The following is a 24,990-nucleotide window of genomic DNA, read 5'->3' as shown; positions in this document are numbered from 1 at the left end:
GAAGTGAGTCAAATCCAGTCAATTGTTCAAGTACAGTTGAACTTTGAACAGACCTTCAAAACCCCTGTGACTACACAAAGCAATGTCTTTTCCAGAACATCCTTTGTAGTGATTAACAAATGTGTTTTGGAGAGACAGACCTTAAAAAAAATCTCAGTGACACAACATAGCAGTATTGATTGCAAAACTTTATTATAGGATGGCTAGTAACCTCTCTCTCACACAGAGACCTTCATTGAACCAATAGTCACAAAGTTTCCATGTCTATATGTGTGAACTTTGAGAAGCTTCAAGGTCAGTCTTGAACTAGTTTAATAAAGTATCTGATTCATCATCCCCAATCATTTGTTATTATGTGCAAGTAAAGTTCACAATTTAAGGGTGGGTGAGGTGGTAAGTCAAGAGGAAAAAAATATAAACAAAAATTAAAATGTAATTGATATTATTTTATTCTGTGCATTTAATTTTACAAATATTTAAAATATTACTTTTTATTCCCACATCCATGCTTTCTTCAGTCCACAGATACCATCAATGCTGCTCCTTGACTGACCCATCAAGAGGTATTCTAAGCCTGACATGTTTAAGGTTTCTAATAAGTGGGCTTCCTGTATTTTGTGAATAACATTTCATTCAATACCTTCAAAAACATTTTTTTGGTAGTGATAATGAGAGAGAGATGCCAATGAATAAAACTACAGAACGTATCTATATTTTTCTCCAGATTTAGCACAGTAAAAATGTCTGGCCACATAGCCATGCTGGAAATTTCTAGTTTAAGAGTAACAAAAAAGTAAAATATGCTCAGACAAATTATTTAAAGGAACTATATAAGCAAATGACAACAATTAATGCAGTGCCTGATCAAACTTTCCTTTGCAAAGTTACTTTACTGGCCACAAGAGGGTGTCAGAAACCTGTGTGCATTGCCAATGAAATTTAAAGATGAAAATGCCCAACAGGTGAAAACATTGACTGCAACTGCCTTAGTATATCTGTCAACCATGTGTTAAAGTGGCTATTGCATAGATTGCAAGTTTTTAAGAAATTATAAGAATAATTAAGATGGAAAACTAAAGAGAGAGATATAAAGAACTAGTTGAGAAAAAATGCTGAGGTTCCAGCTGTGTACTCTTGTACTCAACAAAATGGAATCAAAGGTATTTCATTCAATGCATTAAAGGCATCCGCAATACTTAATAAATTTTAACAGTAGTAAAGTTAATACTATAAGTTTCCAAAATTTATTGTCAGAACACTTGCTTCTTTCATGTAAAATAGTACAGTACACATTACATTTTTTAAATGAATTCTAAGGCTCTCCTACATCTCACACTCATCTTAAGGGCACTCAATAAAAGCACATACATTTTCATTTTAAAAAAAATGATTCAACAAAAATTAAATCCACTATACAATGTCAGCTTTGCGAATTCTTGACAAAATATCTGAGCTGAAGCTGCAAACATGGAGACACATCACATTCTTTTTGTTTGCTACCCCCAAAGCATGCTCACAAATCAGCAACACCAATAAAAAAAACACTGCCCAAAGTAAATGTACTTTGAAAGACTGGATAAAGATCATAGATACAATACTCAGTACAGTTCACTTACTGCTGGTAAAATTAAATGTAGCAGCTGTTATAACTCAAGTCAATTGTAAAGAATGGGATGGGATATGCTATAGGTGTGCTTGGACAACGTAGATATACATTTAAAACTGCCCAGATGGAGACTTTGGGAGGTTACAATCTGTTGATAAATTATGAAGCTTACATACAATAAAATCTTGTGCTGAAAATATATTTGACATAAAACAGAGACAAAAAGTAACCTACCACAATATGCACACAAACTTGAAGTTTGTACCAAATAATGTATAGTCTGCATCATGGATGACTATTAAACATAATTGTTCTTCAAGTACCAGATTAGCAGATATTTTCTTGCTATTCACAAAACAAGTGTTGAACAGCAAGAACATTCATCACCAAAAATTAAAAATGGTTGCTCTAGCACATTCACAGCTTCAACTGCTACAAGATGTAACCATAAGGAGGGGTGGGCAGAGAAGTGGAGAACAATTGATCTGAAGAAGCAGGTCAAGTAAACTATGGAAGCAGCATGTCAATAAACACAAACTGTGCTAGAGCTTTCTTTTCAAGTCTAACCCAAGTACTTTACATTGTGGAGGCACTGCTCCATCTGTGGAAAGAAAAGAACTTGGCTAATGTGGATATACAGTACATTCTTGGGAACTGAGCCAGACCCAGGCTGCCAGCCATATGGTCAGTCTGTAGTCTCAGTGAGTGCATTAAGCTTGAGAAATGGATACAGCTCAGTACCGGTGTGCTTGGTGTGAGTACTGTGGAGGCTGCTGGGAGGTAGTTGAATATCCCATGCTGCTTTGTGGTTGTGACGTGCTTGGTCCAGGATTCTGATAGGCAGCATGTGGATTGGAACGCTTTAAAAGAAAAATGTCAAAATATTTATTTTATTCTCAATAAAATTATAATCTAGAATTATGAAGTATATTCTGTTTTAAAAGCCATTTTATGCTAAAATCTTAAATGAACATCATAGGCAGAATTACATTATGGCAGGAGGCCTATACACTAGCTGGAAAGACTGTCATAACATAACTGTGGTTAGTCAGTACCCAAGATCCCATTTAATGCCAATCAGGCACATACCTTGATGGCAGCAGGCTGCTGGTTAAACCTTCCGTTAGGTGAAGAAATCCATTCCTGGTTTGGCTTACACATGACTCCAGACCAACAGCAATGTGGTTGGCTCCCAACTGCTCTCTCTGATGCTTGAGCAAACCTCCCACTCAAAATCAAGGCCAACAGATGTTGATCCTTCCAGCAGTGCCCACATCCAGTCAAATGATTAAAGAAAAAAAAACCTTCCTCCCATGTTCAACTGGAGGGAGTCAGGAAAGTAGGGAGGGTCCCAAGTCCACACCTTCATGTTCCATTCCAGATGCACTTGTCTCCATTCCCACACCAACTGAGGGCATTAAAATTCAGCCTGACATCTTTTTACTGAATTTAATTGTTTTAGCAAATTCAATATTTGTCTGCTATGTAGGTAATATAGTTATCTTTAATATCGATGCACAACTTACACTAAAATTTGAATAATAAAATATTCCCTTACAATGGCTTAAGTTTCCTTTAAGAAACAGCAGTCAGCTTGTCTAAAGTTGAAGATAAAACAGATTTTAGTGAAAAAAAATCCTAACCCTATCAAACATCTAAACAGCAATGCTAACTTTAGTAATGAACTTTGTACCTGATAATCTGAGGTCATGATAAGTCCACCTGAGGTAGTGGTAGGGGGAACAACTCTGACTTTTTTGAGAGGGGGTCCTTGCGTGTGACTGTTGTCTTGATTCCCTGGATGGCCACCTCCATTAGTGTGATTATTGCCTTGCTGTTGCTGTTGGTTCTTCTCAAGTTATCAAAAAAGCAAACAAAGAAAAATCTGAACCAGCATATTCCAGTATTCAGAATCCTGATTTTTGCTGTACAATTTTGCACACCAAACTCAAAGATGGTTATTCTTTTTATAAAGTATTATTCCTGCATCAAAAGTAAGTTTTTATAATCTTAGCGAAAATTTGTAGCATGGGTTGTGGATGTAGTTGTTTGTTGGCTTGCCGAGCCAGTTCTGTGGCGTGCAGATGTTTCATTACCCTTCCAGGCAACATCAATGCGACCTCTAATCAAAGTGTTGATGTTCTGTTTTCTTCAGGATTTATATGATTCTCTGGTGTGATGGTCTTGTCACTTCTGGTTCTGTTGTTTTAGCAGTCATCTGTATACGGGGTCTATTTCTATGTGTTTGCTAATGGAGTCCTGTGTTCAGAACCAGGTTTTCAAAAATTCCCTTGCACATCTGGTGTTCGCATTTTCCCAGTATGGTCACTTTGACCTAGTCGAAGTAATGGCCTTCAGTGTGTCTCTGTGTATTGCAACAGATGAATATTGGTCATGTCTTTTTATTGTCACCTGGTGTCCATGTATCCTATTTGTCCAAGGTAATGTTTATTGCACTCACTGCATGGTATTCTGCAAATCACATTGGTCTTGTTTACTGTCGGTATGGGGTCTTTAGTATTTGATAACATGTTGCACAGTGTTGCTGTAAGTTTCTGTACTGCAGTCATCATCTTATATGGTCTAAGGAGTCTGGTAGTCATTTCTGATGTATTTTTGTTGTAGAATGGCGTTGATAGTGACTTCTGTCGTACTGTGTCCCCTGACTGTCATTTGTTTTGTGGGCATCTACGGTCAAAATGTCCTGGGTATCCATTGTCAGTGAAAACTTTGTGTAGGTGTTCCTATTCCATTCTCAGGAGTTCTGGGGTGTTGCAGTGTGATCCACCTCATTTAAACAGTGTCTTGATGCAACTCTCTTTGTATATGGTACAGTGGTTGCTATTGAAGTTCAGGATTTGGTCTGTGCATGTATGTCCAGATTCCTAAGACCGCATAAGATCATGATTGCACAGAAACCTACTGCAACACTGCGCTAAATGCTATCAAAGACAAAAGACCTCATACTGACAGTAAACAAGACCAACGTGATATGCAGAATATCATGCAGTGTGTGCAATAGGCATTACATTGGACAAACAGGGAGGAAACTGACAACCAGGATGCATGAACACCAGCTGACAGTAAAAAAAAAGAGATGAACAATATTCATTTGTCTCAATACACACAGACAATGAAGGCCATCAGTTTGACTGGGACAAGCGAACACCAGACGCGCAAGGGAATTTCTGAAAACCTGGTTCTCAACACAGGACTCCATTAGCAAACATAGAAATAGACCCTGCATACAGACCATTGCTTAAACAACAGAACCGGAAGCAACAAGGCCATCACACCAGAGAATCATATAAATCCTGAAGAAAGCGAACACCAACACTTTGATTAGAGGTTGCACTGATGATTTTGCTTAGAAGGGTCACAAAATGTCTGCATACCATAGAATAACTGGCTTGGCGAGCTAAGAAACAACTATACAAGTTTTTATTGTTGAAACAATTAGAATAATTGTTAGAGAACAGAGCAGAGAACTAATTTAAGTACAAAACCTACAGCTAGGAAAATGATATTGTTATCTTCTGTCAATGATATAATTTTATCCAACACAATGAACTACAGAACTGTTTGTTTCATTTCAGGCAATCCATAATATACAGTGGCTTTTTAAATGTGCTCTGTTCTTTACACTTACCTTATCTCCTTTATCATCCGGTTCATCTTCTGTAAGAAATTCTCGTTTTGGATAAGGAATTTGACAACCGGCAAAAACACTGCAAAATTTAAAATGATAAGAATATACTGAAGGCCACAATCTTACCCAGCTGCGTATCACATAATTTACTTCAATATATGTCAGAAAGTCAAGAAAGTGTCAAATCTTAGGTAATGCAAGTTACCATACTTGAAAATTTAATAAAGCTGGTATAAATTGTTACAATGCGCAAAAGAAATTAAATTTGTAATGAAACAAGCAAATAGCTTTGAATACAAAGCAGAATTAGCTGGATAAATTCAGGTGTGACAACATCTTCGGTTCTTCAGATGTGTCCTGAAGGAGGATAACTGGATTCAAAACATCAACTATTTTCCTCTAGTGAAGTTGCCGGAGTTGGACGTTTCTGCAGCAATTCCTGTTTCGGTTTCAGATTTCCAACATCCGTATGTCTTTATTTTGTTATATAAACAGCTTTGAATACTAGCTTGGATATTTTTGAAAGATATATGTTAGCAAAGCTTTTCATCTTGCACTCATTAGGGCAATTGCAAGAATAACAAAATTTGAAATTAAATCAGGACAATTTATTTAACAAGAAAAACAGATGCTAACTTGTTCAGCAAGTCAACTATGATTAGCTGAGGTAAGAGCTACCCAATTAAGCAATCACCTGTTTGGTTTTGCCTTCAGTTTTCAAGGATGGGCTGGTTGTGTATGATCTTTTCAAAAAAGATCATCAAGGTGATGCAGGTATTGCTGGCTAAGCTAGCATTTCTTTCCTATCCCAGCTACTTTTCAGAAGATGGTACTAAGCAGCTTTCTTGAACCACTGCAGTCCTTTTATAGTGTAGGTACATGGTCCTATCGGGAAGGAAATTCCAGGATTTTGACCCAATGACAAATGAGATTTGGTGATCTAGTTCTAAGTCAGAATGGTGAATAGTTGAGAAAGTTAAGGTAGTAATTTTCCCATTTATCTGCTGTCCTTGACCTGCTGGTAGATTATACAAGTTTGGAAGGTCTAGGGAGCATTGGTGAGTTGCTGAAGTGCACACAGCTGCCACCTTGTCTCAGTGGTGGAAATTGCAAATTTTGAAAATGTTAATAGGATGCCAATCAAGTGGAACAAAAACAGGGATTGTTTTGTTCTGCAACAGTGAGGTCGAGTACAGATAGTTGTCCAAAAATGCGATAAGTATGTTCTTAGGTGACCTCACACTACACAAAATCGTGAGATAGGGAAATCGCGATAGAAAATCAGTACACCTGAACAGCAAAAAGTTCGCATTATACAAGCAGCTTTTGCTATTCAATCATGTTACAACCAATTCGCATTAACAAAACACACGTTAAAGCAGAACTACCTGTATTGTTGGAGCTGCACCCATCCAAGCAAGTTTTTTTTGGTGGGGTGGGCAGTGGTATTCCATCACATACCTGACTTGTGCCATTTTGAATAGCAGACAAACCTGAAGGACTCAGGAGGTGAGTTACTCATTACAGAGTTCTCAGTATCTGACCTAGCCTTGTGGATATGGCATTGATAAGGCTAGTATAATTCAGTTTCTGGTCAATGGTAACTCCTAGAATGCTGACAGCAGGGATTCAGCAACAGTAGTGCCATTGAATGTCAAGGCACGAGGTCAGGTTCTTTCTTGGAGTGTGTCATTATCTGGCACCAATGTTACCTGTACTTATCAACCCAAACCTGAACGTTGTAGATATCTTGCTGTATTTGGATATTGACTGCTTCAGTCTACACTCTGTCTATTATGGAAAACCAAAGGAACATGGGGTTCATTCTGGGTCATATGATCTACGCATTAGGCAGTGGGTCTGCACTTAAAATTCATGCACAACGTAGCTCAATACATGGTAGGCAGAATGCTCATTTTCAACAAACGGTAACATCCAGTTGAGAATATCACTTGCATAGCCATGCAGGCTTAATCTGTTGTTCAATTATTTTTTAGGTGCTTTGCATTTCCAGGATGATTTCACATACTCTTTGGTTCTGAAAATGCTGTTCTGTGGGTCGTTTGCAAATTTCCACAATGCACAATTAACAACGATCTGATGAGGATAGTCTTTATCCCATGGAATAGTTTCAATGTGCTCTGTTTCTGCGTCAACCTTACAAAGGTGACAAAATTATTCAGGTCCAATTTACAAGATTACTGATAAATTCATCCATGTGGCTACACAAATCTCATGTATATTGACCAGTAAAGTTAGGCTTGCAGTAGACAGCAGTAGAGAACGCCGAAATGGAATTCTCAAACAGCAACTCGAGGGAAGGACTGTTCCTACTTAAATGTGAATTCGAGCACAGGATGAAGTTTCAGCAACATGGCTCACTTTTTAAACAAAACAGAAGTTTCATAATTTTCTAATGGCAAAAGGAAAATAAAGCAACTTGTTAAAAGCTACAGGAGCATATGCTGTGACAGTTAGATATCCCTTGATGTACCCGGTGAATCCTCTGCCTATCACTCCAAAGTAACATTTCACCATTGCAGATTTTTTAAAAAAATGTTATGCAGGTGAATTGATTTTTTGAATTATATCTTTAATGAAACACCAAAAGCACTATTTGAATGGAATACTTAAATATAGAACTTAGAACATTACAGCACAGTACAGGCCCTTCGGCCCTCGATGTTGTGCCGACCTGCCATACCGATCTGAAGCCCATCTAACCTACACTATTCCATGTACGTCCATATGCTTGTCCAATGACGACTTAAATGTACTTAAAGTTGGCGAATCTACTACCATTGCAGCAAAGCGTTCCATACTCTTACTACTCTCTGAGTAAAGAAACTACCTCTGACATCTGTCCTATATCTTTCACCCCTCAATTTAAAGCTATGCCCCCTCGTGTTCGCCATCACCATCCTAGGAAAAAGGCTCTCCCTATCCACCCTATCTAACCCCCTGATTATCTTATATGTCTCAATTAAGTCACCTCTCAACCTTCTTCTCTCTAATGAAAACAGCCTCAAGTCCCTCAGCCTTTCCTCATAAGACCTTCCCTCCATACCAGGCAACATCCTAGTAAATCTCCTCTGCACCCTTTCCAAAGCTTCCACATCCTTCTTATAATGCGGTGACCAGAACTGTACGCAATACTCCAAGTGCGGCCGCACCAGAGTTTTGTACAGCTGCATCACAAACACATGGCTCCGGAACTCTATCCCTCTATTAATAAAAGCTAAAACATGGTATGCCTTCTTAACAACCCTGTCAACCTAGGTGGCAACTTTCAAGGATTTGTGTACATGGATGCTGAGATCTCTCTGCTCATCTACACTACCAAGAATCTTACCATTAGCCCAGTACTTTGCATTCCGGTTACTCCTACCGAAGTGCATCACCTCACAATTGTCCGCATTAAACTCCATTTGCCACCTCTCAGCCCAGCTCTGCAGCTTATCTATGTCTCTCTGCAACCTACAACATCCTTCGTCACTATCCACAACTCCACCGACCTTAGTGTCGTCTGCAAATTTACTAAGCCATCCTTCTACGCCCTCATCCAGGTCATTTATAAAAATGACAAACAGCAATAGACCCAACACCGACCCTTGCGGGACACCACTAGTAACTGGACTCCAGGATGAACATTTCCCATCAACCACCACCCTCTGTCTTCTTTCGGCAAGCCAATTTCTGATCCAAACTGCTATATCTCCCACAATCCCATTCCTCCACATTTTGTTCAATAGCCTTCTGTGGGAAATCTTATCGAATGCCTTGCTGAAATCAATATACACCACATCAACCGGTTTACTCTCATCTACCTGTTTGGTCACCTTCTCAAAGAACTCAATAAAGGTTTGAGAGGCACAACCTACTCTTCACAAAACCGTGCTGACTATCCCTAATCAAATTATTCTTTGAGATGATTATAAATCCTATCTCTTATAACCTTTTCCAACAATTTACCAACAACTGAAGTAAGGCTCACTGGTCTTTAATTACCAGGGTTGTCTCTATTCCCCTTCTTGAACAGGGGAACCACATTTGCTATCCTCCAGTCTTCTGGCACTATTCCTGTAGACAATGACGAATTAAAGATCAATGCCAGAGGCTCGGCATCTCCTCCCTGGCTTCCCAGAGGATCCTAAGATAAATCCCATCCGGTCCAGGGGACTAACCTATTTTCACACACTGTAGGATTTCTAATACCTTTTCCTTGTGAACCTCAATCCCACCTAGTCTAGTAGCCTGTATCTCAGTATTCTCCTCGACAACATTGTCGTTTTCTAGAGTGAATACTGTCGAAAAATATGCATTTAGTGCTTCCCCTATCTCCTCTGACTCCACACACAACTTCCCACTACTATCCTTGATTGGCCCTAATCTTACTCTCGTCATTCTTTTATTCCTTAAATACCTATTGAAAGCCTTCGGGTTTACCCTGATCCTCTCTGCCAACAACTTCTCGTCTTCTCCTGGCTCTTCTGAGCTCTCTCTTTAGGAACTTACTGTTATAATCTTCAGCCATTGCCTTTGTCATCTTCAAATCTCTTGCTCTTCTGGATGACCCACCAACCTCCAAACTTGTAAGTTTCAGTTAATTCAAAACCTTTCCTGCAAATATCCCATCCAACATAAATTACTGCTCAGCTATCAAGCAATCTTTGATGACATACACTATCTACCTTTCTCCCAATTTAAAACTCTTATACACAGTTAATGTCCTTTCAAGACTTAACTGTTCCTATTTCTGTAGCCTCCTCTAATCTTACAATAGCCCTGACTGCTGTCATTGGTTTGATTCTATTCTCTACTATGTCCTAAATTCCAACTCTACTTCACCACTGGAGATAGTGTCTTCAGCCAATGACATGTTCTAGTAATCCTCATCCAAGTCCCTTACTTCTTGACCTTTCTTTTTGATTGCAAATCTTCCCAATATAATCAACTCGGTCACTCCTTCTACCAGCTCCTCCTTTGTTTTGGCAATCATTTATTTTGAAATATAGATCTGAATCATCTTGGAAAGTTATTCTACATTAAGTACAATATGAACAAGCCATTTTTAATAGCATTCTGGAATTGTTTTTACAATAAAAGGAGTCAACATACTCTGATGTAGGGAGTGGGTCTTCAAGGAAGTAGGGATCCTGCATAGCCTGTTCTGAGGTAATTCTCTTGGTTGGGTCCATTGTGAGTAACTTTTGAAGCTGAAATTGAGTGCAAATTAAAAAGACAATTAATTATGATGGCAGTCGCTAACATTAACTAATGATCAACAGCATCATTTTTCATGCCACATCCCTCCATCAATACAGCAAGTCTAAATATAACCATAAAAACAGGTGTTATGTTCACAGTCTTTCCCATTACTCAAATATATACAAGTAGCATGTAAAATTAGTCACAAAATAACTAAATTGTTCCAGTGCAGAGGTAGGCTATTCAGCCTATCAAGTCCACACCAGATCTCCAAATGAGCATTCTGACCTCATGCCATTCTTCTGTTTTTTTCCATAACATTAGATGGTAATTTAAAATGGAAACAATATTTCTTGAATGCCTCAGTTGAATTTGCCTCCACCACAATTCCTGGTAGGTGTTTTCTAGACCCAAACTACTCATGCATAAAAGAGGTTTCTTTTCACGTGACCTTTAACTCTTTTGAAAACCACTTCAAAACTTGTGCTCAAAAATCCCCAAATATTTAAAGCTTACATAGGAAAACTACACCCTAAACAAATGAAGTTAAGCATGCATGCTTAGTTCAAAAGCATCATTTTTACAGTGAGGCAGTGACACATAATGAATAAATAACAGTCAGTTCTTAAACAAGGTTTGAATTGAAAGCCATGATGCTGGTACGCATGTAGCATACCAACAGGACTAACCTTCGATTATGAGGTTATGTTTCAAAATGTGTGCAACATGTAAATACTAGGAGATTCTCATTCTGTTCAAATGTACAAAGATTTATGATTTGGGGGGAGCTCAACAAAATCATTTATACGCTTTTTTGTTCAAATTTCCAATACAATAAATTATTCTTAGAAACTTTAACATTACCTTATGAATCAAGTATTTGTTACTAATCTGAAACCATTTAAAAATTAGAATCTTAAATCATTCTTATAATATAAGGAAAGGGAGTTGAGATGAAATTAGAAGAGGTCAAGTCTAGTTGAAGGACTACAAAATGTAGAATGGGTGCTATTTGTAATTTTCTATAATTCTATTCTCTTTACACAACTGAAACATATTTAAATAACTGGATTGAAACTCTTTAAAAGATTATAGATTTCATCACTTGGAGTTATTGGTTCAATAACTCCAAGTGATGAAATCTATAATCTTTTAAAGAGTTTCAATCCAGTTATTTAAATATGTTTCAGTTGTGTAAAGAGAATAGAATTATAGAAAATTACAAATAGCACCCATTCTACATTTTGTAGTCCTTCAACTAGACTTGACCTCTTCTAATTTCATCTCAACTCCCTTTCCTTCTGTTTTTACCTTCATTGATAATATATGAATATAAGGCTTGCTTGCAGTCATGCTGAACTACTTTTAGCTTAAACCTCAGAAATATCCCCATGTCAATTGCTGCAATGCTAAGAAAACTAACTTTAAGTTTGTTGCAGCGTTATAGTATATTTAAACAAATACGAAAGTTCCAGAATGGATTTATTAAGGTATAGTTTGAATCCTTTGACCACATCATAATGCACGTTCAAGTCTTTGGTGACCTTGTGCATTGTGAACAAACAGAGAGGCTTCTTTCCCTTTTCCTATGCACCAGATTTTGTTTATCTTCAAAATCAGTTAAACTAAAGCAAAAACATTCTTATTTTAATTAACTAGATCTTAAATTCATTTTCTGACCTTGCTTTCCAATTTATTTCTATTATTATTGACTTTCATCTTTATCTTATCTCACATGGCACCTCTCCAGGTTTGTCCAAGGTCATGCTACATCTTGCTTTTATTCAATTCCTCTTTGACAGTGAATGCACACTCCTATCCAATTTTTTGCAAGATTTAAAAAGCACAAAAAAAACTTATTCTTCCTAGTTTGAGTAATCTCTCCATTTTCAAACGTATTTTACAGATTGACTATAGCAATAGTACAGTTTTAACTGATGTACTGAAAAGCGGCGCCTATATTTGGTTACTCAGTATCGGCAATGCTATTGGACCAATAAATCTAAAAATCTGGAGACAGGAGTATAAATTCAACGGCAGTTGTGGAATTTATATTCAAAATTAGTTAGGTCTGGAATTAAAATGAGTTAGCAGTTATGCAATCAAACAAATTGTCATAAAGTCCGAAGTGATTCAATAAAATCCTCTGGAGAAGAAAATCTCATCACAGACTGGCCAAGAAGTAGCTCCAGATGCACAACAATGCGGTTAACTCTTTGTTGTCCTCTGAAACAGCTATACAAGCTATTCAGTGATACCAAAGCTGCTACAAAAATTCTGTTAAGACTAAAACATAAGAGACCATTTGGTCTCTACCCAGGCATCGAACATGATGAAGGCATATCCTAACATAAGCCTTGTAAATTCCTTTTCACGAACAAACTGGGATGATTCAAAATTGGGAAATCTGCCCCTCAGACTAATCAAGGTACAGCCTGACAGCTGTTCTCAGTGGATACAGCCTGTCCCACTGGATAGACAGGCCTAACAAAGTGACAGCAGTGAGACTTGAGAGTGGCCCAATCAGTTCGCAACATTGACTCTGGACTCCATGAAGTCTCATAGTATCAAGTCAAACATAAACATGGAAACCTCCTACCTACTAACCTCATCCCACCTCCTTGACCTGTCCATCTTCCCTGGACTGACCTATCCCCTCCCTACCTCCCCACCTATACTCTCCTCTCCACCTATCTTCTTTTCTCTCCATCTTCGGTCCGCCTCCCCTCTCTCCCCATTTATTCCAGAACCCTCACCCCATCCCCCTCTCTGATGAAGGGTCTAGGCCCGAAACATCAGCTTTTGTGCTCCTGAGATGCTGCTGGGCCTGCTGTGTTCATCCAGCCTCACATTTCATTATCTTGGATTCTCCAGCATCTGCAGTTCCCATTATCACATGGAAACCTCCAGCTGATTATCATTTATTGTCATCCAACTGTTGAATTAGGATTCATTCATACTGAACATCAATTGAAAGAAAACTGAACTTAGCTAGAGCACAGAATGTGGTCTAGTGGGGAACTTCAACATCCATTCCTAATAGAATTTTGGCAGCACCATTTCTGACTAAGTCAAATCTTGAAAGACTTATCTGCAAGACTAACCATGCTGCAGATGGTGAGACAACCAATGGGTGAAAATCTGAATGACCTTGTTCTCACCAATCTACATATTGCTAATGAAAGTATCCATAATAGCAGTGGCAGAAGAAGTGACCATCTCAGTCCTCTACAGTCAAAGTTTTAACTTCATAATGAGGGCAACTTGGTGGCACTATGAATGTGCTGTTTGGAATAACTTCAGAACTGGTCTGACAGCTCAAAACTGGACATGTATGACACTTTGTGGGCTATCCGTAGGAGGATTGTACTCTACCATGACCTGTAAGCTAATGACTTAGTATATCTCTTATTCCACCATTATCAAGATAGTCAGCAACGTGGTACAAAGGAGAGTGTAGGACAGCATGCCAGTAGCAGCACCAAGCATACCTAAAAATGATATACCAACTTGAAGGTAAAGAACAGAACTAAATGGGTGGTAAATAACAGGGGAGACAAAGGATTAGGCAATCTCCACAGCTGGAGGTTTCCATGTTTATGTTTGACTTGATACCATGAGACTTCATGGAGTCCAGAGTCAATGTTGAGAACTGATTGGGGCACTCTCAAGTCTCACTGCTGTCACTTTGTTAGGCCTGTCTATCCAGTGGGACAGGCTGTATCCACTGAGAACAGCTGTCAGGCTGTACCTTGATTAGTCTGAGGGGCAGATTTCCCAATTTTGAATCGTCCCAGTTTGTTCGTGAAAAGGAATTTACAAGGCTTATGTTAGGACATGCCTTCATCATGTTCGATGCCTGGGTAGAGACCAAATGGTCTGTTATGTTTGCGTCTTAACAGATTTATTGTAGCAGCTTTGGTATCACTGAATAGCTTGTGTAGCTATTTCAGAGGACAATAAAAAGAGTTAACCGCATTGTTGTGCATCTGGAGCTACTTCTTGGCCAGTCGGTGATGAGATTTTCTTCTCCAGAGGATTTTATTGAACCACTTGGGACTTTATGCCAATCCCACAACCAACAGATCAGATCAAAGCTCTGTTGTTGCACAAGGTGTTGGACATTTTTAAAAAATGATGGGTGGGAAAGCTTCAAGAATATGCCATTGTCATTAACGGTGGATCCAAACAGCTTAATAAAGAGACCAAGGCTCAAGGGGGTTGAAACCATCTTGAGCCAGAAGTGCAAAGTGGCCAATCTGACTCATACTATCAAAGCCTTAGTCCCAGCAATATCCAGGCTATAGTTTTGAAGACTTGAGCTCTATAACTCCCAAGTCAAACTGTTCTGGAACAGTTGCTGTGCTGGCATTTATCTGACCATTGCCCAAGCACATCCAGTCCATAAAAAGCAGGATAAATCAATCTGACCATAAATTTACTCTCAATCCTTATTAAAGGGAATGGCATCAACAACAGTGCTTTCAAAATGATATTTGCTTATTAGCAACTTGCTTATCATTGAATAATAAATTGTAAACAAATGGAAAGACAATGCAGAGGCAGATTAAGGTTGTCCTAGACCATCATCGAATTATGTCATTTGTTGTAGGGTGGCTGGGTGGCCAGCCCATCCCTCTGGCCATCAAGATGACAGCTGATCTGAAATTTTACGTCTGTGGCTCATTTCAAGAAGCAACTAAAAACCAGTACGGCATCTCCCAATCCTCAACTCTCAAACTCATCCAAGATGTAACTGATGTCACTTCAGCCAGAACAAAGCTGTTCATATCCTTCCCCGTTGCAGAACAGATTGCATTCCAGACAGTGGGATTCTCCACTATCGCTACCTTGTCTCATGTGCAGGGTGCTACAGAAGGCATGCACATTGCTTTGAGGGTGCCCTATCACCAAGCTGCGGACACTGCCAACATAAAAAGATTCAACTCCACCAAGGTTTAAATTACATATGATCATTGATGCCAGATTTTGGAGGTCTGCACTAAATGTCCTGGGAGCTGCCATGATGCTACTTAAGAGAGAACTTTCAGGGTCCTGCCTCCAAAATCCATGAACCACACAAGGATGGCAACTAGGTGTAAAGGGGTACCCCTTCTAAACATGACTGACAACTTTACAAAACCAAAAGAATGTTTCCTTATAATGTACAAAGAAGGGGGAGATGACTGCAGTCAGTCATGAAAATTCTTCCTTGAATATTGATAAAAAGAAGAGGTCAACAGGATGTTCTCAAAATTTTATCTCCGAAGGGGAAGTACGCAGGTTCTTTACGCAGAGAGTGGTAAGGTTGTGGAACGCCCTGCCTGCCAATGTAGTTAACGCAGCCACATTAGGGGCATTTAAACAATCCTTGGATAAGCATATGGATGATGATGGGATAGTGTGGGGGAGGGGCTTAGATTAGTTCACAGGTCGGCGCAACATCGAGGGCCGAAGGGCCTGTTCCGCGCTATATTGTTCTATGTTCTAAAACCTTCAGACTGACTTAATGAAAAAACAATATTCATATTCAGCCAGGTCCACAGTAGAATGGGCCACAGGCATTGTTAAGATGAGGTTTAGATACCTGGACCATTCCGGCAGATCCAGCTGTATAGCCTAAAAGAGGCTGTGCCAAATCAGTGCGTCATGCCATACACATCACAACAAGAACTGATAAAGGGCAATGTCCTGAATGCAGATGAAATGGAGGATCAATATCAATCTCCTGAGGGTGATGAGGAGGATCAGGACATTTACTGAGAGGAACATCCAACAGAGCATGACAGAGTTGTCGACCGAGAACTTGACTGAAACGCACGAGCTAAATTTGGATTCCCTTTAATTATTTAGCATTCTCTATTTGATTAATTTAATTTAAAAAATAATTCTTTGTCATTGCTCCATAGGGACTACTCTGTTCTAGTCCTCACATGGCCAAAAGAACTGATCTCTAGAGGTGAGAGTGACTATCTCAAGACAGTATCGGACCAAACACGATCAAAATAAAATTGGTGCTCAAGTCAACTGAGGTAAATGGCACTGGCTTGTGTCACACAAAAGAAGATGCTGGTTGACTGCTTGAGATCAATCATCTTAGCACAAGGCAAGGACAAGAACAAAAATCACAGGACCTGGTGCTGCTCCTGGTCTAGGCCCCCAGCCCCACCATGCTCAAGCACAGGAACCTCGCCTCCAACTCAAGCACAGTGAACTCCTAGAGCCATGGGTCTCAATTGTTTGTCCTGCAACAAGGGATACGTTAGGACATCACTGCAGGTGTTTTTCAAGATAGTATGCTATGCCCAACCAACTTCAACTGCTTCATCATTGTTCTTCCCTCCATCATAAAGTCAGAGTTGGTGAATGTTTGCAGTGGAATGTTTGCAGTGGATTGCAAAACTTCAATTTCACTTGCATTTTCTTAGACATTGGAGTAATTGACACCTGCAAGCAACAAGATGTGGACAACATTCAGGCTTAAGCATTTAGTCAGCAAATGACTTTTCAGTCACACACAAACCTGACAGTTACTGCCGCCAACAAAAGATAATGTAACCATCTCCACATTTCACTCACTGTGATTAACATCATCCCATCAACATCCCAGGGATCGCCAAGTCACCAGAAATTTAACAACTGGGACTAAAAAACAGGTCAAAGATTATGACATTGCCTGACTACCCAAGTCTTTAAAAATCTAAAAGGCACAGTTCAGGTGTATAATATGATACTCTCCGTCTAGCTGGTGGAGTGCAGCTCCAAAAATATTCAAGATTCAAATCCAGGAGAGATTAGCCCAGTAAACCAGCACCCCATCCAACACATTAAACATTCAGTCATTCCACCACTGGCTATACAGAGTACTGTCTTTAAGCATTCACCACAACAAATCACCAAGGCTTCTTTGACAATATCTTTCAAACCCTTGGCCTCGAGCACCTGGAAGGACAAGGGAAATCACCCGAAAAGCAGCGGAACATCATCATCCTCAAGTTCCCCTTTGAGTTATACATCATGCTGACTTAAAAATACATTAATACTCCATCACTACGCTGTCAGATTCCAGGAGCTCTGTACCTAATTGCACTCAACACTGTGAGGTGCACAAATATCACATGGACTGCAGTGGTTCAAGTCAACACAAGGTCGCAACGGAAATTAAAGACATGCATTTAATGCTGATCTTACCAGTTTGCCCACATCCCATGAATAATTAATAATTTTCAGATATATTTTAAATACCGTTTGGTAATGTTATTCATGACAATGTTAACATACATTTACATTATGCAACATGCTTATAGATTAATATAATATTTGAGCAAAAATCAAAAACACTTGTCAGCAATAATTATGACTTTGTCAATACTATGGTTTTGTTTGTAAATCTGTGTTTACAACTAATTGACAAATAATATAAAGGCCTAGACTTACCAAATGGAAAGCTTTGCTATCTGGCTTTACTTTATGTTTTTCCATATACTTGATAAGGCTGCAGTTAGTATAACTGGAAGAAATAAATTCCAATCCTTTAACTTGCAGAAATGCTACATATTTTGCAAAAGTAAAATAAATCTAAATTTCAAAATATTTTAGTTCTAAAATTCAATTCTCTCAAGGCAGACAAATGCAAGTTAAATACTACTAAATGTTCAATGTATCTAAATCAACAAATAGATACTACCATCCAATCATCTCGTAGTTTAACCAAACGTCACATGCACATCAGTCACATGCAATAATGTAGCTGTATGGTGGGGTGTTCCTTTTAAATTATTCTGAATAATTACCAACATTAACTGAAACTTGTTCCATTTGCTTCTTAAGTGTTGCTTCTCCTGATGGGCAAAATACTTGGCTAATGGAATTTTATGTGGGAAATGTAAGGTTTTACACTTTGACAGGAAGGACAGAGGAGCTGAATGTTGTATAAAGAATAGGAGCGTCCTTATCCATGATTTGCAAAAAGCTAGCATCCAAATTCAGTGGATAACAGAAAGGCTAACATTCCATTTGTCTTTCATTTCAAAGGAAGTGGAGTATAAACGTAGGGAGAATTTGCTAAAACTATACAGGAAACCAGTCAGACCACAGCTGGAATACTATGAACATCTTTACCTCAGGAAAGATATACTGATACTAGAGGCATTAGAGGAGGTTCATCAGGTATGGAGAGATGTCCTAAGAAGAGAGGTTGACTAGATAGGGCCTGCACTCATTGGAATGTATAAGAAGGCAAGGTGACCTTATTGAAAGGTAGAGTTTTTTTCAAACAAAGGGAGGACTTGACATGGTGGATGAGAAAAGGTTGTCTCCTCTTGTGAGAGGGTCTAAGTCAGGGGCCGTAATCTCAAAATAATGCGTCACACATTCAAAACACAGATGTGGAGCAATCTCGTCTTTCAGAAGAATGCGAATCTGTGGAATTCTTTACCACAGAGGGCTGTGGAGGTCAGGTCGTAAGTATATTCAAGGCTGAGATGGACAGATTTTTAATCAGTAAAGGAATGAAGGATCATAGGGAAAACACACGAAAATGGAGTTGAAGATTATCGATTCATCTATGATCTCACTGAATGGCGGAGCAGACGAGACGAGCTAAATGGGTGAATATATTACTCACCTATGTATTAGTGTTATGCATTTGGATGTGGGTGGTCATTACTTTTACCAAAAATTAACAGTGCGATTAAGCAACAGGAATTATTGTTAACATGGAAAACTATTAAAAGCCTGTAATTTCACATGTTAGTAAAGACAGAAGATAACCATAAAGGTACAAGTGTAGACCTCCTATTTGTCACATCAACTTGATTACCTTTCTATAAACTATTACTAATTTAAATCAGGTTATTTCATTTATTTGCCAAACCTGTCTCATTAATCAAAATATTTATTTACTGTATGCAAATGGATGTTGTGTTAAACAGAGATGTGACTAATATTCAGTTCTGAGGTGTACATGGAGTAGATTTTCATTTCACCTCCTAAGTGTTAAGCAATGTCTGTTTGGAATGCACAAAGGAAACCGTGGCTGGCGTTGGGTGGTGAACGCTAGCCAATAACAAACTGCCCAATTATTCCTCCAATAGAAACTGGTAGAAGGAAAATCAGTTGCATTCTTAAAGGAATAAGAAAAATTCTGCATGAGGGTATCTTTTGGCACTCCACAGTCAAGGAAAAAAGAATGAAAAACTATCGTAAATTTTACAAAAATTCCTCAAAGACAAAAAGGAATTGAAGTTAAAATTTTTCTTTCAGCATCTTTACTCCGTCTAAATTCCATGGTTATTAATTGGACCCATAGAAAGTGGTTTCACAACATACACTGGTTCTGGCTGCCGTAGTCTTAATGCAAAATGTGAAAAATACTTGGTCATGTGGATGGCAGATTAATTAAGGCAAGTTAGGATGGATCTATACCTTTTTTGGAATGAGAAAACAAAGCAGTTTGAGGGAATGAGGTTGACATGGTACAAATGGACTTCCAAAGTGTGCATGATAAAGTGCCACATAACCGGTTTCTCAGCAAAATTAAATCCCAAGGAACAAGATACAGTAGCACCATGGGTACGAAACTGGCTGAGTAACAGGAAGCAGTGAAGTGATGCACATTTATTACTTCAGAGATAGTAGGAACTGCAGATGCTGGAGAATCTGAGATGACAAGGTGTAGAGCTGGATGAACACACCAGGCCAAGCTGCATCAGAGGAGCAGGAAGGCTGACGTTTGGGTCTAGGCCTGAAACATCAGCCTTCCTGCTCGGCCTGCTGTGTTCATCCAGCTCTGCACCTTGTTATCATGCATTTATTACTTTTGTTTGGACTGGAGGAAGCAGTCTTTTCCCTGGATACAAGGGTCACAGCTTTTCTTACTTCATATTAAAAAACTGATTTGGTGTACACAAGTTTCAAAATCTGTAGACTACACAAGACATGAAAGCACTTTAAAATGTGAGGAGGATAGAGATCTTAAGAGCTCATTGTCATTTTGCTGGAATGGAAGGACATGTGCCAAATGCAATTAATGCATAGAAGCATGATGTTAGAACAAGGAAAGGCATGCAAAGTATAGGATAGAATTCAAAAAGTGGCACTGCAGCAAACAAACCTGAAGGTAGAAATGTACAAACTATAGAAGTGGCAAAGCAGGCGGTGAGGAAGGGTCACCAGACCCGAAATGTTAACTAATTATTTTCTTCACAGATGCTGAGCTTTTCCAGCAACTTTGCTTTTTTTCCCAATTCACAGCATTCTCAGTTCTTTTGGTTTCTATAATGTCATGTTGAGGCTTTACAAAAACGCTGGTTCAGCCTTAACTGAACCATTTCTAGGCAGTAACTTTTAGGAAAGATACAGTGACAGAGTCTGGAGAAAAGAAATGAGAATGGTTCCAGGGATGAACTACTTCAGTGATGTAGGTATGACTGGAGAAGGTGGAGTTGTTCCTCACAGAAGGGGAAGTGAAGACATTATTTGGTGAGGTGTTAAAAGTCATGAGGAAATTAGACAGACAGGAAAAGGGAGAATCTGTTTCTCCCAAAGATAAAAGGACATGAGTTTAAGATAATGAAAAAAGAACAAAAGGTAACATGGGAAAACAAATTTTAAATGTTCAAATCTGGAATGCACTGAGAGGCAGTGGTGGTCTTCAATAGGGAATTGGACAATTAACTAAATATAATAAATTTGAAAGGCTATAGGAATAAGGTGGGGAAATGGAGCTATGCGAGTTGCTCTTGTTGACTGTCAGCAAGGACATGACATTTCAAATGGCATCTACACATGCTGTAACTGTTCTATGATTTGCAAACAGCACATTATTTCGTAACAGCTAATTACAGCAAGTAAATTAAGAACAAACTCACGTATTTCTTCTGAAATCTTTCATCAATGTTGAATGCTCTGGCATCTTTTTAATGTCTTCCCAATCTTTATCTGATAACAAACCATAATATAAATCCACATTAATTTAAGCTGCTGTTATTGAATGACCTCAATGTATTTCTTAGTTTGCAACATTTACAAACTTTTTTTAACATATAGAATTACATTGATGATATACACCACAGGACATTCAGTCCATAGTCAATGCCAAAGATTACACTCCATTTCAGTACCATTGCATCTTTTCTCCTCTAAATCTGTCACCATAACCATATATTCCCTTGTCTGTCTCATCTGTCGACCAGATTGCCCTTAAATGCACCTCTAGTATTTACAAAACTAGAGTTTCACATTTTTACTGCTCTAGGTAAAGAAGGTTCTCCTGAATTCTCAATTGGATTTCATAATCATGATCTTATATAGACAGTGTTTTGTTATGTTCTTGCCCACAAGAAGAAGCATTTTCTCTGTTCCCACTCTATCAAAAATCTTCCATAAATTTAAAGACCTCTATTGCACAACCAGACATCGGCACTAGCCACACCTCTAAAAAAGAAAACCTACTATTATGTAACCAGGACTATACATGGTCATCTAAGGAGTTATCCAACCAAGATTTATTTCTCTGGATATAACTTGCCTACTCTTCAATTCCAGCACTCTAAGAAATAAAGACTAGTGCTTGGTTTCCTTTTTATGCTGCCTCATTCACTTGTGGAGCAACTTTTAGTCATGACAGCATCTACACTCTGAGATACCTGCAATCACTGAAAGGCGGAAACTGAATTAACAGACACGTGCAAAAGTATGGATGCACTCAGAGGACCAGCATGGATTTGTTAAAGAAAAATTACGTTTAACTGACTTGCTGTCCTTTTGTGACAGGGCTATAGAGTGGGTTAAAGACGGGTGATGGATGTATACAGATTTGTAAAAGGTGTTCAGCATCGTGCCATGCACTTGACACGAGAATAAAGTTATAGGGCAGGAAATGAATGGACAGGTGTAACTGGACACTCAATTCGCTGAGTGATACAGAACAAAAAAAAGTACCTAACTTTAGAAAACTGAAAATCATTAAAACAGTCCACTCAGAAATAGCAAGAACTGCAGATGCTGGAGTCAGAGATTAAAAAAAAAACTATGGAGCTGGAGAAATACAGCAGGTCAGGCAGCATCAGATGAACAGGAAAGTTGATGTTTCAGGTTGGGACCCTTCTTCAGAGAAACAGTGACTGACCCGCTCCTCCGATGCTGACTGACCAGTATCAGTCCACTCATTGCTGCTGGCTTTAGCCAACTTTAATACTCCACAGTCTATGTGTAATATAAAGCAAAGCTGCTATTTTTCAAAATTTGCAGCTAATATTTTGTTGCATCCAATACATAAAAGCACTAAATATGCAGCTAGTCTATATATGAGCATAACTGCCACACTGGGGATTGTTCCACATTGACATGTAGAAATAAAGAAACATTACGAAAATGACTTAAATTTACAGAAGATCAGTTCAGCCAAGATTCCAAACTCACCTGCTGGAAATCCCATCACATTGAATATTCTATCCAGCTGGTCATGGTGATAAGGATTACTAGTCTTGATATCTTCTTGACGACAATGAAAAATAGGCTCAGATGTTAGCAGCTCAGCAAATATGCAGCCAATAGCCCAAATATCTATTGAAATTGAAAATGTTGAAATGAGTAAATCAAATGGACAAAACAAAGAAAGGATTGCCAAACTAGAGCTTTTCAGCTTCTGAAGAACAGATAACACTTGCAGAGAAATTCACAGACATCACTCTGACTTTCACATCATGAAACTGAATTTCACAGATTGCTAAGTAAATAAGTTAAATTCTAAAACAAATTGGTTGTTTTGCCTTTCATAGCAGTACCATTCTCATTGTTACAGGCTTTACATAATTAAAATTAAGGAGAATTATTAATGTTGTAAATACAAATTCTTTTTACAAAATTCAGGATTCTAAGCCATTCATGTCAAACAATCAATGACTTTATTTAACTTCGATACCCTTCAAAAAATTCTTACATTTACTAACATTTAGTGGGCATTCCTTACAAATGACAGTGCAAGAGTTACATTTAGAAAAATAAGTTTTATAGTCATTGACAATGATGTCTTAAATTACAACTTAAAAAAAAACTTAAGTTTTCACTTCGCCAACGAATGATCCATCTCCTGTGTCATCTTGAGAAAGGTTTGCTACCTGAATTTCATTTAACAACAAATCACCTGATTGTTCATATTTATTGCATTTCAAAACTTATACATGGATATCTGTATAGATTTTCATTCCAAATTGCATATCCTAACTTTCCACTTTATATTACTCAGCATAAAACAAACTTAAAAACTGGATTCCTAATACAATAAATATTCATTTGTTTACTTTCTAAACAAGGAAAACAGGGTTTAATGCTAATATTCTCTGGTTTAGTTCTTACCTATGGCTTTGGTATAATGTCTTGCCCCAAGTAGCAACTCTGGTGCTCGATACCAGAATGTTACTACTACTGGATCCAAGTCTGCTAAAGGCTTCAGAGGTGAATTAAACAATCGAGCAAAACCCATGTCCGCTGTATGAAAGGTATACAACGTTGAACAGTTAGAATTAAAAGGTGTAACAGTACACAACAAAACTTATTTTTTTTAATGGTGTTTTCTCCTTAGCCTTTCCATTGATCTCTCCAATTACACCAGTTTACAGGACTCCAGCAAAATTGCTTCGTAGCAGAATTCTGTCAGTTATTGTCCAAGAGCAACACAACAATAATGCAAAGGCAACTAACTCAGATACTTCCACTGCCCTGCTCTCAAAATCCCGTTTCCTCAGAGATTCACAAATTGAAGGTTCTAACCTACAAGCATTTATCTGACAGTACAGCAGTGACATATGTAGATTGACAATCTCATTTTTGCTTTCTTATCTGGTTTGTTTACAGTTCCTTTTCTTTTTGTTCATCTCACTTGCTGAGGTTTTGCTTTTACTGAGTAATTTCTGGCTGCCAATCAGAAAGGAAGGAAGTAGACATAGACTGAAGGAAGTCTTCCAGTTCCAAGTACAAAGAACCAGTCAGCAAACAATAGTTTGGACAATAAAGTGAAGAATTTCAAATGCATAGAAACAGCTAGAACAACAAATAATTGAAAAGGTAACATGAAAACAGCTGGGCAAGTGTGAATTCAGAACAGGAGTACAGATTGAGATAGCCACAAAAATAGGCAGCACAATTCTGAGGAATATTTAGTCTTAATGCACAAGTGCTTTACATGGAAAAATGAGAGATTAGTAAGGGATCATGATACATTCTAAGAAGATTTCAAGGAAGTATGGTTGCTTAACTATAAAATATAGTGTTTACATCAGAGTCCTTTACAGCAGATGTGGCAAGGGATTTGAATACACCGCTGGCCCCAAGATCCTGGAACAGGAATTGCCACTGGCATCTGGTAACTATGAACATGAAGGGAGATGAAGGTTAATCTGGAAATAGTTGCAGTATCAGAGTCATACAGCACAGAACAGGCCCTGAGGTTCATCAAGTCTGCACCATCCTATATCTACACTAACTTCACTTTCCAGGATTTGCCTCATAGATTTGAATGTTATGA

General features: G+C 38.4%; 1 protein-coding gene across 5 annotated transcripts in view; it reads right to left on the bottom strand.

The window, feature by feature from the left end:
* Window positions 1–300: 300 nt before the first annotated feature.
* Window positions 301–24,990, bottom strand: part of cdk8 (cyclin dependent kinase 8) — a 144,383-nt gene continuing 119,693 nt past the window's right edge. For 3 of the 5 annotated variants that reach the window (XM_048532371.2, XM_048532372.2, XM_048532373.2), the window contains 8 exons: window positions 23,823–23,954; window positions 22,887–23,030; window positions 21,335–21,404; window positions 17,901–17,973; window positions 10,374–10,471; window positions 5,256–5,334; window positions 3,300–3,458; window positions 301–2,466 (listed from right to left, as the gene is read on the bottom strand). In XM_048532371.2, the coding sequence (XP_048388328.1) occupies window positions 2,341–2,466; window positions 3,300–3,458; window positions 5,256–5,334; window positions 10,374–10,471; window positions 17,901–17,973; window positions 21,335–21,404; window positions 22,887–23,030; window positions 23,823–23,954 (881 nt within the window). In that variant the 3' untranslated portion in view covers window positions 301–2,340. The remainder of the gene's footprint in view (window positions 2,467–3,299; window positions 3,459–5,255; window positions 5,335–10,373; window positions 10,472–17,900; window positions 17,974–21,334; window positions 21,405–22,886; window positions 23,031–23,822; window positions 23,955–24,990) is intronic. The other 2 variants (XM_048532368.2, XM_048532370.2) reach the window with 2 other exon arrangements.

This window comes from Stegostoma tigrinum, chromosome 6 (assembly GCF_030684315.1).
Source record: "Stegostoma tigrinum isolate sSteTig4 chromosome 6, sSteTig4.hap1, whole genome shotgun sequence".
NCBI classification, from domain to species: Eukaryota; Metazoa; Chordata; class Chondrichthyes; order Orectolobiformes; family Stegostomatidae; genus Stegostoma; species Stegostoma tigrinum.
This window is presented reverse-complemented; position numbering and strand designations above follow the sequence as displayed.